General features: G+C 40.1%; 1 protein-coding gene across 10 annotated transcripts in view; it reads left to right on the plus strand.

The window, feature by feature from the left end:
* Cdc42bpa (CDC42 binding protein kinase alpha) overlaps positions 1-16,234 on the plus strand; it is a 210,120-nt gene that overhangs the window by 108,216 nt on the left and 85,670 nt on the right. For all 10 annotated transcript variants that reach the window (XM_031391080.1, XM_031391090.1, XM_031391084.1 and 7 more), the window contains one exon: positions 11,719-11,852. In XM_031391080.1, the coding sequence (XP_031246940.1) occupies positions 11,719-11,852 (134 nt within the window). The remainder of the gene's footprint in view (positions 1-11,718; positions 11,853-16,234) is intronic.

Below are 16,234 nucleotides of genomic sequence, written 5' to 3' on the forward strand. Positions count from 1 at the left end.
TTTTTGTTTCTATTTGGTTGATTTCAGCCCTGAGTTTGATTATTTTCTGCCTTCGACTCCTCTTGGGTAAATTTGCTTCTTTTTATTCTAGAGCTTTCAGATGTGCTGTCAAATTACTGGTGTATGCTCTCTCCAGTTTCTTTTTGTAGGCACTGAAAGCTATGACTTTTCCTCTTAGGACTGCTTTCATTATGTCCCATAAGTTTGGGTATGTTGTGGCTTCATTTTCATTAAACTTTAGAAAGTCTTTAACTTCTCTCTTTATTTCTTCCTTGACCAAGTTGTCATTGAGTGGATTGTTGTTGAGCTTCCACATGTGTGGGGACATTCTATTGTTTACGTTGTTATTGAGGAGCAGCCTTAGTCCATGGCGATCTGATAGGATACAAGGAATTATTTCAATCTTCTTGTATCTGTTGAGGCCTGATCTGTGACCAATTATATGGTCAATTTTGGAGAAGTTACCATGAGGTGCTGAGAAAAGGTATATCCTTTTGTTTTAGGATAAAAAGTTCTATAGATATCTGTTAAATCCTTCTGTTTCATAACTTCTGTTAGTCTCATTGTGTCTATGTTTAGTTTCGGTTTCCATGATCTGTCCATTGCAAAGAGTGGGGTATTGAAATCTCCCACTATTATTGTGTGCGGTGCAATGTGTGCTTTGAGCTTTAGTAAAGTTTCTTTACTAAATGCCCTTGCATTTGGAGCATAGAGGTTCAGAATTGAGAATTCATATTGGTATTTCATCTCTTTCTTTAGGTTAGGGAAGTTTTCTTCTATAATTTTGTTGAAGATACTTACTGGCCCATTACCTTGGGAGTCTTCACTCTCTTCTATACCTATTATCCTTAGGTTTGGTCTTCTCATTGTGTCCTGGCTTTCCTGGATGTTTTGGGTTAGGAGCTTTTGCATTTTGAGTTTTCTTTGACTGTTGTGTCAATGTTTTCTATGGTATCTTCTGCACCTGAGATTCTTTCTTTGATCTCTTGTATTCTGTTGGTGATGCTTGCATCTATGGTTCCTGACTTCTTTCCTGGGATTTCTATCTCCAGAGTTGTCTCTCTTTGTGATTTTAACTGTTTCTCTTTCCATTTTTAGGTCCTGGATGGTTTTGTTCAGTTCCTTCACCTGTTTGGTTGTGCTTTCCTGTAATTCTTTAAGGGATTTTTGTGATTCCTTTTTAAGGGCTTGAACCTTTTTACCTGTGTTCTCCTGTATTTCTTTAAGGGAGTTATTCATGATCTTTCTAAATTCCTCTGTCACCATCATGAGATATAATTTTAGATCCAAATCTTGCTTTACCCGTGTTTTGGGATACACAGGACTTGCTGTGGTGAGAGTACTAGGTTCTGATGAAGCCAAGTAGTCTTGGTTTCTGTTGGTAAGATTCTTGCGTTTGCCTTTCGCCATCTGTTGATCTCTGGTGTTAGATGTTCCTGCTGTCTCTGGCTGGAGCTTGTTCCTCCTGTGGGTCTGTAAGCCTGTGTCAGCACTTCCGGGAGATCAGCTCTCCTCAGTAAGACCTGTGTGTGGTAGGCTGTGGATCAGTTGTCCCTCCTGAGTCCTGGGGTCAGAACAAACCCTGGAGACAGGCTCTCCACTTGCAGGGAAGGGGCAGAGGGCTGTGGATCTGCAGAACCTCCTCCTAGGTGAAGAGGGAGGTAGAAAGGATCCTGTGCCGTAGGCCAGCTGCCCTGCAGTTTCTTGCATATAGCTGTCTTAACCTATGTTCCCCGGGCACTTTTGATGAATGTGTTTTTCCTGCTATTCTAGATTGTTTGTTTTGTAAATATTGATTAGATGCTGATGGTGAGAATGTCTTTAAGGTTTTTTTCTATAGTCTTGTTTTTCTGTCTACTTATGTTACTCATAGTTGAGACAGGCATGATTTCCCTTCTGTTAAGCAAGCTTTAAGTCCAATAAGACAGCTGTTGGCTACTGCCAAGATCTGAGTGACACCACTGCACCCTTAGGAGTGTCTTGCATACTAGTATTTTACTAGTATTGTTGTGTTCATATGCCCACCATAATCGATGCCAGATGTAACAGAAGCCAACTTGTAATTTGTTCTTTACTGATGTTCTGGGAATCTCTTTATCCTTTCCAGTTTCTGGTGGGCTGTAATCTGTCATCTGTTTCTAAAATACCACCCTTGTCTTTAATGAGATGCTCTGACTTCTCATTATAGCCTCAGGTTGAAAATTCAGATTCAGCTCCCATGGTTGACAGGGGTCAGCATGGAAATACAGAGGTTTTAGAGCTCTGCCTGCCTCTGCCTCTTGAGTGCTGAGATTAAACATGTGTACCACCATGTCATGTGCATTTTTGTGATGCTTAAGTCAAATATAATAGTAGTTTTCTAAGAGTTTTTTTGTTTTGTTTTTCTGTTGTTAGTGATGCAGAATTTTGGAGAATGACAGGCCCTTTCCTGGCTCACTTAACATGATGCAAAGACCTACGCTATCAGACACTTTGGGTCGTCAAAGACCAACCTTGGGCAGTGGCTCCAAAGTTTGTTGTTTCACACTAATGGAGGTTAAAAGGAGATTATGGCCTTCGTGGGTAAAGACAGTGTGGAGACAGTCTTAGTAAGCATTATCCAGAAAAGTGAGGAAGTGAGGGGAGTGAGGTCAGTTTCCAAGAGTTGAGAAAAGTATCTAAGGACAGAAAAAGCGGTTGAAATTCCTTTGTCCAGGGTTTTTTATAGGGCAGTGGCAAAAACTGGACAGAGATTGGTTAATTGCTTGGGACCATCAAAGGCTAAACCAATAGAAGGCCTGCATGTTCTGTTCATGTCTTCCCTGAGCCAGCCAGGGAGATGATCATTTTCTGTTGATGCCTGCCACCACACAGGAATGGCTGAAGCCTTCCTCTGTCCATCTCTTATTCTGACTTACTTATCAACATTGACTCATTGCTAGCTATTAAGTTATTGGCCACCATTCCTACCTTGCAGGAGTCTTGTTAACTGTTCATTTTATCAAGCCTTCTTTGTTGTCAGAGCCACAAAAAAGTCGCTGGAATATTCTTGGTTAGCTTTTCATCTATGGGATGGACAGTCTGAGGTCTTGTCCTAGGTAGGGTTTTACTGCTGTGAACAGACACCATGACCAAGGCAACTCCTAAAAAAGACAACATTTACTTGGGGCTAGCTGACAGGTTCAGAGGTTCAGTCCATGATCAAGGCAGGAACATAGCAGCATGCGGGCAGGCATGGTGCAGGAGGAGCTGAGACTTCTACATCTTCATCTGAAGGCTGCTAGTAGAAGACTGACTTCCAGGCAGCTAGGTTGAGGGTCTTAAGCCCATGCCCACAGTGACACACCTACTCCAACAAGGCCACACCTCCTAATAGGGCCACTCCCTAGGCCAAGCATATGCAAACCATCACAGGTCTCTTCTTAAATAGGCCAGACACTTTCTTCTTATATAAGTTGTGTTAGATACAATGTTTTAAAAGCAAGAATAGTTAATGCCTAATGGTGTCTCGCATGTTTTTCCCAAAGGAAAAAGGTCTCTTGGAGACTAGGTCCTACAATTGTTAGCCTTGCTCCTTCAAGCCTGTATGTCGCTTCTCAGGACTGGCTGGCTATCTCATGCCAGGCTGCACACCTTCTGACTAATTGTCCTTAGTCCTCCAGACTCTTGTGGTTTGAAACGTTATTCTTCCTTTTAAATCCAGTGTCTGTTCTCACTAAAACATTTGAAAGTAGCCTTGCATTTGTCTGTAGGCCCTTTTCTCTGATGCTGCCTAAGAGTGCATCTTCTCCCTCACTAGTTGAGTGTCAAACAGCCCTTTTTTGGTCCTTTGGCCAGGAAGAGCATGATTTGGGGTGGGGACTGTGTTCTCTTATACTTGTTGGCTTCTCTGGGTTACCCTCTTCAAAAGCCTGGGAGCTCACTCCCTTCATTGCTCAGGTCCCAGTTCTCCATCTTATCTCTCCACATTCTGTTGTCTTCTGGCTTTGTTATTCACTGGCTCGTTTTTAAATAGAAGGTCTAGGATTTTTATTTGTTCTTAGTAGGAAATATATCAATTATCTTTCTTCAAAAATAGAAGTCACCAGAGTCGGCTTTTTTGAGATAAGTTGCTGTACATGGAATAGCTTTAGTATGCATGTGGCAGGATTTTCAGGGGACTCTCCTTGTCTTCAGGATAAAGTAAGTTTCTCAATGCTGAAGTTTCTCTCCTCCTTCCTCCCCTCCCTCCCTCCCTCTCTCTCTTCCTTCCTTCTTTTATTGTCTTTTTTGTTTGTTTGTTTTTTGTTTTTTTTCTGAGACAGGTTTTCTCTGTGTAGCCCTGGCTGTCCTGGAACTCACTCCGTAGACCAGGCTGGCCTCAAACTCAGAAATCTGCCTGTCTCTGCCTCCCAAGTGCTGAGATTAAAGGCGTGCGCCACCTCCGCCCAGCTTATTGCCTTTTTTTTTTTTAACTATGGTAAAAATACATCTATTAAAATTTACTGTTTGAACAGTGTTTAGTGATTCACTGAGTAGCATTAGGCACTGTACCATCCTGTACAACTGGCATTACCATCTCTTCATCTCAAACAAAACTAGGATGAAACAATAACTCCTTTTCTGCTGCTTCAAGCCTCTGCCTTCTGCTTCTGACACCTGACGTTTCCAGAAGTGCAGAAGTACACAGTTTTCAGTGTTCTGTGTTTGGCTTCCGTAACTTAGTGCAGTGTGCTCAAGGGTCATTCATGTTGTAGGGTACGTTAGAAACTGCTTCTTTCTAAAAGCTTAGTAATGTTCCATTATATTCATATTCATTCAGATTTTGCTTTTGCCTTCATCTGTCATTGGACATGTGGTTTGCTGTTACCCTTTGGCTATGGGTAATAATGCAGTTATAAATGCAAACATACAGTTTCTGGTTAGGTTCTTGTTTTTTTTGTTCTTGGATATATACCCTGTAGTGAAATTCTGGATCATATCATATATATTGTTTACTTTTTCTCAAAAGAATCCCTGTACCATTTCCTATAGCAGCTATTTTGTTTATTTCCATTGTTCATGTGAATGCATTTTTAAATTTTTTAAATAACTTCATTTTATTCTAATTAACTCAAATAAAACATAACACAACTAGTTTAAGGAAATAACTAGAGCAGTCCCAATTTCTGTCCCTTCCTAGTCACTTGTTTGCAGGTAGAAGAGCCGTTTCACTTAGGGATTTGCTTTTCTTCTGTCAGTTATATTTCTGTGCACACTCCACCACATAAGAAAGGTAAAATATGACAAGGTAGATATTCTCTATTCAGACAGACAGAAATATTTGCTGGGTCCTAGGAGCTTATTGGACCCTGGATGCATGGTGGTAGAATTGAAAATAAAGCCATACCCCATTCACTGTTAGACTCCAGTACTTAACGTCCTTCTTCTAGAGTAGAGGCAGAGGGAACGTGCAGGCCTCACTCTGTGGCTCCTCAGACACTGCCAGTGCTCCTTAGATGCTGCTTGAACAAGGGCTGTGCATACAAGACACCTACCGGTCACTGACTGACTTCATAGTACTTCCTTATAACAGTATCTTCTAATTTCTAGAAAAATTACCATGGATTTTGTTAATATCTGCTCTTTTTTTACTACATTCTGAATTTGTAGACGACTGAGCCAATACTTGTTTTCCTACTGTATTTCTAGTGTCTGTATCAGATATACAGATAGTATATATCTCTCTCTATAGGCATATGTGTATATATACTCTTTCTCTTTCTCTCTCTCTCTCTATATTTATACATACATATATACATGTATGTGTGTGTATGTATATATATATATATATAGTAAATATGCACTTGTGTGTCTATGGGTTCAAAAATGAAAATTTATACCCCCTTTGATATTTTTGTATAAAATATAAAGGGTATTTTGTTTTCTAAGTGAAATTTTATTATGTACTTTTTAATGTGCTTTTTAAACTCCTGGTATTGGGTATCCAAACTCTGTATAGTGCCTCCATCTCTACCTACCTAGGACCAGCCGTGGTGGCTGCTCAGTTAACGTACCAACAATGATGAAGAAACTCACCTGTGTTGTTATATGCTATTGTGCAACCTGGAATGAGGAAAAAAATTACTGGATGTGGGTTGCCATTTCCAAAACATCTTGATTATCATGGTGACCCTCTAATAGAATTTATATGATCTTCTCAGATACTGTTTCTTAATTATCTTCTTCCTCATAGAATAGTTTTATATCTACATTATGAAAATATTAAAAGACTTGCTGGATGGTGGTGGCACACACATTTAATCCCAGCCCTTGGGAGGCAGAGGCAGGTGGATTTCTGAGTTTGAGGCCAGCCTGGTCTACAGAGTGAATTGCAGGGTAGCCAGAGCTATACAGAGAAACCTTGTCTTGAGGAAAAAAAAAAAAAAAGAAAATATTAAAAGACTTGCCCTTTACTGATATAGATATGAATTCTATGTAAAGATGTATAAATTATTTTAAAGGATAATTAAATTACATATGTGGTAATTGGTCAAATAAGTAGGCAAAACAGCTTTTTACAATATTAGATAAATATTAGATAAAATATTAGTCATTCCAATGACTTCTCTCCAGAATCAGAAGATTTTATCTTATAAATAAATGTTATATCTGCAGAGTTGGTAGACACTTCCAGCCAAGCACTGGACCTCCCGAGGGCTCTATTTCTTCTAACTTTAAATGTGTAGCATGTTGTTAGCGTTTCACAGTAGCATACTTAAAGAGACCTTTTCCTAAAGGAATATGATGGCAACTGTCTCCTATGAAAACCCAATAGCCTGAATTACTGGCACCTTAGAGTAGACTAGTGATTCTAAACCTGTGGAGTGTGACCCTTTTAGGGGGTGTCTTAGTTAGGGTTTCATTGTTATGAAGAGACACCATGACCACAGCAGCTTTTATAAAGAACAATATTTAATTGGGGCTTGCTTACAGGTTCAGAGTTTCAGTCCATTATCATGGTGGGAAGCATGGCAGTGTCCAAGGAGGCATGGTGCAGGAAGAGCTGAAAGTTCTATCTCTTGTTCCAACGGCAGCTAGGAGAAGACTAGCTCTCATTGCTCATCCCATCAGTGACATACCTACTTCAACAAGGCCACACCATCTAATAGTGCCATTCCCTGGGTCAAATCTATTCAAACCACCACATTCTACTCCCTATCCCCCATAGGCTTGTTCAAACACATGAGTCTGTGCAGGCCATATGTCGCCATAGCATAATAAAAAATAAATTTATTCCAACTTCCAACATCCCCATAGTTTATAACAGTTAGAATAGTGTTAAAAGCCCAAAGGTCAAAGTATCTTCTAAGATTCATCCAGTCACTAAACTGTAATCCCCAAAGCAAGACAGGAAACCAACTGGTCAACCTCCTAACTCTGGATCTCCATGTCTGATGTCCAATTCCTTTCAGTGTTGATAACTGCAAAAAACTCTTGGGTTGGTTCCACTCTTAGCAGCTTTCCTCAGCAGGTATCCCATGGTTTTGCATCTCTTAATATTTTAGGGTCTCCAAGTCAACTTCAACTTCACAGCTTCTTGTTTCAATGTCTGGGATCTACACATGATCTTCTGGGCTCCTCCAGTGGTCTGGCATCACTTCTCCTGCTCTACCCTCTGTAGCACTTTCAAATCTGGTTGACTCCACTCCACTGCTGCTCTGTTCTTGGTGGTCATCCCATAGTAATGGCATCTCCAGTATCCTGGGATCTTCTGCTACAACTAGGCTTTACCAATATTCTTCCATAGGCTACCTTTAAGGTGCTGAACCTCAATTCCTTTGCATGACCCCTTCAGTCCTGGGCTGACAACTACAGCTGAGGCTGCACCTTCACCAGTGGCCTTCCCTGGTCTCTCAGGTGCCAGGCCTCAGCTGCTCTCCATAACCCCTTCATCCTTTCAAAACCATTGTCACCTTTGTGCTTCTTACACATTACCAAATCTAGCTGCAGCACAAGGTACAACCTTGGCTATCTCTGGAACATAGCTTCTTTGTGCTCTCAGGAAACACTTCCCAGAAGATTTCACCTTAGCGATACTGGCCTCTTCTTAATCACCACTAATTTCTTAGCTCCAGCTAACCAGCATCTGGGACCAGAAGGGTCCCAGTAGTCCCTTCTGTTCTTGACTATAAAGCCAGCCACATGGCCAAAGCTGCAAAGTTCTGCTCCTTGCTGGGGCTGGAACATGGCCCCTGTTATTCTGTCACCAGCTTTCTGTTTCCCAACTTCCTCACTGCCTAAGCTTCACAGTCCTAGAACCTGCTCTGTGGTTTGACCTTGAACTCGGAGATCTGCATGCCTGTCTCCTGAACACTCCAACTCCAACAATGAAAAATGTCTACCACCACACCTGTACTTAAGTTTTTCTTCACCTAGAACCTTCTGTGTCCCAGGCTGGCCTTGAACTCAGAGATCTGCTTGACTTGTCTCCTGGGATTAAAGGTGTGTGCCACCATGCTTGGGTCTAAATTTAGCTGGGTAGAATCTTGCCCCAAAGTCATCACGCCCTTAATCTGTTTTTCTCCTTGAACATATAGCATTCAGCTCCATTTCACTTCCTGTTGTCCCTTTATTATTTGAACCATACATTTTCTATTTTTCCTTTCTCAGCATACTCCTTTTAATTAAAATGCCTTTCATAATAACCCCACCACAGAATTTATCAGACTGTTTTGAGATTTCCTTTGTCAAAGCAATTGCTTTGATAATCTAATCTAAATCTCTTTATCTTAGCCTCAGGCAAACTCTTTGAACAGTGGCAAAAGGACCCCATTTTCTTCACCAAAATATCACAAAAAGTCTGTAGGCCACGTACTCACATTCTTCTCCATTGAAACCTCTTAGGCCAGTAGGCCTACACAGTTCTGATCACCCTCAGCACCACCATCTTCCAGGTTCCGATGAGGATGACCCAGTAAGCCCACTTAAAGCATTCCATGGCTTTCCAAATCCGGAGTCCCCAGATCCACACTGTTCCAAACAAAAATATGGTCAGGCCCATCACAGCAGTACCCCAGTCCCTGGTACCAACTTCTGTTTAGTTAGGGTTTCATTGTTGTGAAGAGACACCACGACCACGGCCACTTTTAAAAGGACAGCATTTAATTGGTGCTTGCTTACAGGTTCAGAGGTTCAGTCCATTATTATGACGGGAAGCATGGCAGTGTCTAGGCGGGCATGGTACTGGAGGAGCTAAGGGCTCTGCTACTTTTTCAGGAGGCAGCTAGGAGAAGACTGTCTCTCATGTGGTTAGGAGGAGGGTCTCATTGCCCACCCCAACAGTGGCACACCTCCTCCAACAAGGCCACACCTTCTAATAGTGCCATTCCATGGGCCAAGCATATTCAAACCATCCCAGGGCATCAGATGACCCTTTCACAGGGCTCGCCTAACACCATCAGAAAACACAGACGTGTACATAACAGTAGCAAAGTTACAGTTATGAAGTAACAACAAAAATAGCTTTATGGTTGGAGGTCACTACAACATGAGGAACTGTTGGCTCTCAGAAGGGTCACAGCAGTAGGAAGGTTGAGAGCCACTGTACGTAGGAGTGAGATTATTAGGCAATATGCTCAGTGTATCCAATTGCAAGTATGATTACTCTAATCAACATGAGGATAATTGATAGCTTTTGCTTTTATGAGAAAGGTTAGCCATTATTATCTCAGGCTTCTGAATTCTGCACCAACACACCTGGCTTGATAGTTGATAACCTAATAATGTTGAGTCTACCAATCCATGACCATGGTATAATTTTTTACGTATTTAGATCGTTTTCTTTTTTCATATGTGCACACATTTTTCATTATCTATTTATTTTATCAATCATGGTTTGCTTTGTAGTTGTTATGTACCAGTAGCTTTCTCAGTACATAAAGTAAATTTTTATTATGTATTTGAACATGATTTCTTTTCCCTTTGTTGTACTTTGACGAGACCAGTCCTCTTTGTATTAAATAATCTTGTCCTCGTCAGAGCTTTTTTCAGTGGTTGTAATGTTCATAGGTCTCGTTTGGCTGTTTCACTCCCCTCTATAGCAGAGGAGCACTCTTTAGCCATGAACACTTGTTTCTAGTTTCTTTTTAATGTAATAGTGATGCTTTGTTCCTTAAACTGTTACATTAGTTCTGTAGTCTCTGTTGTAGGAACTATTAAAAAAAGAACCACCAAGTTCCCGTGCTCTCTGCCCACCAACTAACTCTCTGGCAGTGACTCTGCAAGTTCTCTTCCCCGCCATGCCAGCCCCACACAACAGTCCACCCTGTGGTCAGCCGCCTTAGTACCAGCAATCTGATAAAAACAAAACTCTAGAAGCTTATAATTAACAAGTCAGATTTATATATCAATAAATTCTCAATTCACAAGATGCCTACACAATAATTTCAGAGCTAATTGATAAGGGTACAAGCTGCCCACCTAGATTAGACAAGTTATTCCAATTATTCTATCCTTTGTTTTATCAAATCTACCATTTTATTCTTTAAAACAATATTCATTGATACATGTTTTTAACTCCAAGTACTTACAGAGAATTTCATTGCTGCAGTTATATTACATCTTTGCTTGGGTCTTTGGTGTGTGTCAGGGTGGTGTATGTGTACCTATGTATGTATTTTATGCACAGTATGATGCAGGACTGAAACTTACCATGTATCCCAGATTCAGTGTGAACTAAAGCTCCTCCCTGCCCCAGATCCCCGAGTGCAGAGATTACCGCTACATGCCGTACCCAGCCCTGGCTGGTTCTTCATCTGTTTACTGTCCTTCCTTTACCCCTACCCTAAGTCTGTGCATACAGTTTCCCGTGTTTTCATGTCGTGAGAGTTCCTAACTCTGCTTAGACCATCCGTCCACCAGCTGTACAGATGGCTCCTCATCCTTTCCCTTGGAATTTGGATCCCAGTTTACCCCTCACTCAGCTGGGGCTTACGGACTGAGAGTCAGTTTATCCCTAAAATTTTCCAGCTCAGGAAAGTCTAATGCATTTTAAGTTTTAAATTAATGATTACAATCAATGGTTATTGCATTTTCTTTCCAGTGTCTCACCAACTTAAACTGTAGTTTGGGGTTCTTTATTTGGTCACCCTTAGGTAGTTGTGTGGAACAGTTTTGGTGATGTGAAGGCCTCAGTGCAGAGGTTTTCAACCTGTGGGTCAAGTCCTTTGGCAAACCCCTATTTCTAAAATTACTTATTTTATGATTCATAACAGTAGCAAAATTATAGTCAGAAGGTAGCAACAAAAATAATTTTATGGTTGTGGTCACCACAACATGAGGAACTGTATTAAAGGGTCACAGCATTATGGAGGTATAGAACCACTGGAATAGACCATTTTAAAAATAATACGTATAATTTATCCAAGTTGAATGTATGTCTTGAATTTAATAAATTATAGGTTCATTTTATATGCTAGTTTGAAATAATTATTTAATAATAACTTTGATTTTAGAAAAAAAATCCTTTTATTTGGCAGTAATTTTCCAATTGCTTAGTCTTTGGCAACTTACTCAGAGTTTGCTAAATCTGTCTTATATAATTTTCCCAAATGAAGTGAAATTTCCAGTATTTTAATCCAAAAGATGGGGAGAATAAAACTTAACTGCTTTTCTGGATATACACTGCTGTTATTTGTTATGCATCTCACACTCCGCTTTGCCTTCGCTTAGCTGGCCGTCTGAGTTAAAGTGGGGTTTGTTTGTGTTTTGTTTTTAAAGAAGTGAATCATTTGGAACAACAACTTGAAGAAGCTAATTCTGTGAGGCGGGAGCTAGATGATGCTTTTAGGCAAATCAAAGCTTTGGAAAAACAAATCAAAACTTTGCAGCAAGAAAGAGAAGAACTAAATAAGGTAAGCATATATGAACGGATCCTTAAAGCTGTTTGTACATCCTTCATCTTTTGACTTAGAAAGGACTGCAATTGAAAAATATTAAAAAAAAAATAGTAGGGCTCAGTGGTTAAGAGCATTGACTGCTCTTCCAGAGGTCCTGAGTTCAATTCCCAGCAACCACATGGTGGCTCACAGCCATCTGTAATGGGATCTGATGCCCTCTTCTGGTGTGCCTATGCAGGTGAGAGATCAGTTGTTCAGATCACAGTATACGTTGGATTTAACGGTGTGATAGACAAGTGCTGATTACTGTAGAATGAGGTTTTCTGGGGGTGTGTTTTATTATCAGTGAGGAGATGGAGTTAGAGATCCGACAGCCTTATGCTGGTAAAGCAGCTACCATAGAGTAAGTTGAATGAGAGGAGCGCATTGATATTCCCACTTACTGCACTTTTGAGTCTTGGTTTGTATGATTCATCTGAGCCCAGGGTCACATAATAGCATTTGGCATTTATGGCAGCAGTTCTCTTTCCTTTATTAATAGGTAGTAATATTAGTGATTTATGAGTTTTAATTTATTGGTATTATTATGTAGTCTAATTTAGTTAACATAATAAGCATAAATATCTGGTATCTTGACTTACAGGAACATGTTTTTTGGGCAATTTTTAGTACATTTTAATGCTAAAAAGTCTGTATGTATAGTTTAAAAAGACATTGTTGAAGAGAAGCAGCTTATAATAATAAATAAATAATAATGTGATTTGGATAATGGCTTACAGTGAAGAGAAAAAATTCATTTTCTTTGTGTTCTAACCAATGCTTGTTTGCTTTTGTCTTTTTTATAACAACCATTCTGACAGAGGTAAAGTGATACCTAGTTCTGGTTTGATTTTTTTTTTCCTTTCTGTGATTGGTTTATCTTGAATAGCTTTGTGTAACTGCTGACCTTTTTTCCTGTGTCTTTCTTGGAATACTGTCCATCTAGGTCCTCTGCATATTTGTAATTAGTTTAGCAAATACCTTGTTTTTATGATAATGTTAGAATGTTTTCCAGTATTGTAGTTTTTATATTCTTTGATACAGTACAGAAGTTTCTGTGTTGAGTGATGTTTCATATGCTGCATCTATCTCTCTTAGTCCTGTCTAGATTGAGACTTTGGTCTAACACAATGTTTTCATTGTGTCAATGTCAAAAATCTCTACCACATGTCCATTCATCATTTCATGTTATTTCTTTTACAAAATGCCTTATATTTTCACATGTTTTTCTATTTGACTGTCTTTTGATATTTATAAGAATTCTTGAAAATTTCCAAAGTCTTTCATAAATGTGCAGGTTTAGGATGCCTGTCAGTGGCTTTTCTTTTTACTCTCTTTGACTAACCAGAGCTTGTGAGTATAATGTGCATTTGTCAATATGTTTAAGTTCGTACATTTGCTGGCTCATACAATATTAGGAAATCAGGGGTTTTAAAAAAAATCTCTTACATTTTATCCTGTTTTGTTTTTGTTTTTTGTTTTTTTTGTTTTTGTTTTTCAAGACAAGGTTTCTCTGTGTAGCCCTGGCTGTCTGGAACTCACTCTGTAGACCAGGCTGATCTCGAATTCAGAAATCCGCCTGCCTCTGCCTCCCAAGTGCTGGGATTAAAGGTGTACGCCACCATTTCCCAGCTCCTGTTTTTTTGTTTTAAAGATTTATTTATTTTATGTGAGTACACTGTAGCTGTCTTCAGATATACCAGAAGAGGGCGTCAGATTCCATCACAGATGCTTGTGAGCCCCCATGTGGTTGTTGGGAATTGAACTCAGGACCTGTGGAAGAACAGTCAGTGCTGTTAACCACTGAGCCGTCTCTCCAGCCCTTATCTTTACTTTTTAATGTCTGCTCTTTGATAGTTATCTCTCTAAACACTAGAAACCCAGTTTTGCTTCCATGTTGCTACTGCGATCTTACTCAGTGCTCCCTTTGGTCCCTGGTCCTTGTGAGACATGGGGTAAAAGAGAGGTAGGATTTACTGAAGCACAAAGTAGAGTACCTTCAAGGGGTGAGGCAGGCAGCGGCCACAGAGACTTTTTCTTTTCTTTTCTTTTTTGTATAGAATAGAATTTATGCAGGGCATGGGGAAGGGAGTTAAGAGGGAAGTAGAGACAGAGAGAGAGTAGAGAAATAGAGGCCAGCCATGAGCATGGGGTGGGGGAGGAAATGGGAGGAGGGAGAGCAAGCAAGAGCCCAAGAGAACAAGAAAGGAATAAGGCCACAGAAACCTTTATAGAGCACTGCACATTCTCAAGGGCTGAGAGTTCACAGTGTGCCTTTCTTCACTTAGTAGGCTTTATACCACTTCAAAGGCTTTTGAACAGTTTCTCTGAAGGGTGTCCCATTGTCTAGGTGATTGACAGGCCATTTGGATCAGCTCTTATGGAAAAGGATGGTAATATATCTTTGATGGTTTTTGTTTTGTGGTTGTTGTTGTTGTTTTTGAAGGCCTTTAGCCAGACAGTAGTCTTGTAAATTCTAAATGTGTGTCCACCCAACCAGGGCTAGAGATAGGACTTAGAGCTCATTTTTGACCAGTGATCAAAAATGCTGTTGCTGGTTATGAGGGAGGGGTTGTCCCTTTAAACCTCAAAGCTGCTAGTACCTAATGAGCTGCCTGACAGTATGTGATGAGAATTCAACTTTCTTTTTTCCAATATGGCTAAACAGTTATTGTATACATAATAGTTGTTCTTTTCCCAGTTGTGCAACAGCACCTCTGTCATATAGCATATTCTCTTTACATTAGTCCATATTCCTTGAAAACTATGATAAAGTTTTGATTGAAATTATATTTCATCACTGATCAGTTACAAAAGAATTAATTGCATTATATTATATCAAAGTGTATATATGTTTATTATTTTGAGTATACACATAAACAAGAGCATGGCAGATTGTTATTTTTATTTGTATTTAATAGATAAACAACCATATGGTTCTTGTCATAGTTAGGGTTCCCAATGCTGTGAAGAGACACCGTGACCAAAGCAGTTTAATAAAGGACAACATTTAATTGGGGCTGGCTTACAGGTTCAGAGGTTCAGTCTGTCATCATCATGGTGGGAAGCATGGCAGCATCCAGGCATGTATGTACAGGAGGAGCTGAGAGTTCTATATCTTTTTTTTTTCTTTAAAGATTTATTTATTATATGTAAGTACACTGTAGCTGTCTTCAGGCAGACAGAAAAAGGCATCAGATCCCATTACAGATGGTTGTAATCCACCATGTGGTTGCTGGGATTTGAACTTAGGACTTCTGGAAGAGCAGTTGGTGCTCTTAACCACTGAGCCATCTCTCCAGCCCGAGAGTTCTATATCTTGATCCAAAAGCAGCCGGGGGCAGGGCTGGTGGAGATTGTCTGCTACACTGGGTAGAGCTTGAGCATAGGCCCTCAAAGCTCACCTCCACAGTGGCAGACTTCCTCCAACAAGGCCACACCTTTTCCAACGAGGACACATCTCCTAATAGTGCTACTCCCTGTAAGCAAAGCATTCAAAAGTGTTAGTCTTTGGGAGCCAAACCTATGCAAGCCACTGTAGTTCCTCTACATGAGTTCTTATCTCCTGCAGTGCCCTGAGACATAACTGGATAGTGCCCTTTAGGTGAGGAGTCTGTATAAAAGAAGAGCAACCTCCAAATTACCGATCCAGAGGTAACACAGAAGAAAGGGCAGTACTTCCCTGTGCCTTTGGAAGAAAAATTAACTATTCTAGGCCTTAGTTAATCCTCAGATGACCAGCTTCACAAAAGACGTTCCCATAGTCCAGGGCATGTGCAATCTTGAAATGCCTTCGGAAGGTAAATGGAATTTTCTCACTATTGAAATTTGTAATGAATTGTATTCTGTGGCTCACATTTAGGAAAGGCCCCAGTTTTAGTGACATTTGTTCAGGTGATCTAGTTGTGTAAAACATGAAAGCTGTTTTTGTCCAGTGTCATGGTCTTTTAAAACATAAGTGGTATCTTTTCGTATATTTAAAATGATTTAAATTTATAAAGCACTCAGTTGGTAGAGTGCTTGCCTGGCATGCACAGATCATTGTGTTCAGTCCCCAGCACTGCATAAACAAGTGTGCTGGTGACTATAATCCTAGCACAAGCGGTATGTGGGCAAGAAAGTAAGAAATTCAAGCCTGGCATCCAGGACTCCCTGTCTCAAAAACAAGGAGGGAGGGAGGGAGGGAGGGAGGGAGGGAGGGAGGGAGGGAAGGGGAAAATGACTAAAGAAGACAAAGGAAAAGAAAGAAATGTAATGAAATGTACTCTTTAATGAAAGGTTTTTGCCTTTCCTTAAATTTGTTATGCAATTATTTCATATTTTAAATATTTTATGGCTTTTGTTATTGGCTTTTTTTT

The sequence above is a fragment of the Mastomys coucha genome, unplaced genomic scaffold (genome assembly GCF_008632895.1).
Source record: "Mastomys coucha isolate ucsf_1 unplaced genomic scaffold, UCSF_Mcou_1 pScaffold1, whole genome shotgun sequence".
In the NCBI taxonomy this organism is placed as follows: domain Eukaryota; kingdom Metazoa; phylum Chordata; class Mammalia; order Rodentia; family Muridae; genus Mastomys; species Mastomys coucha.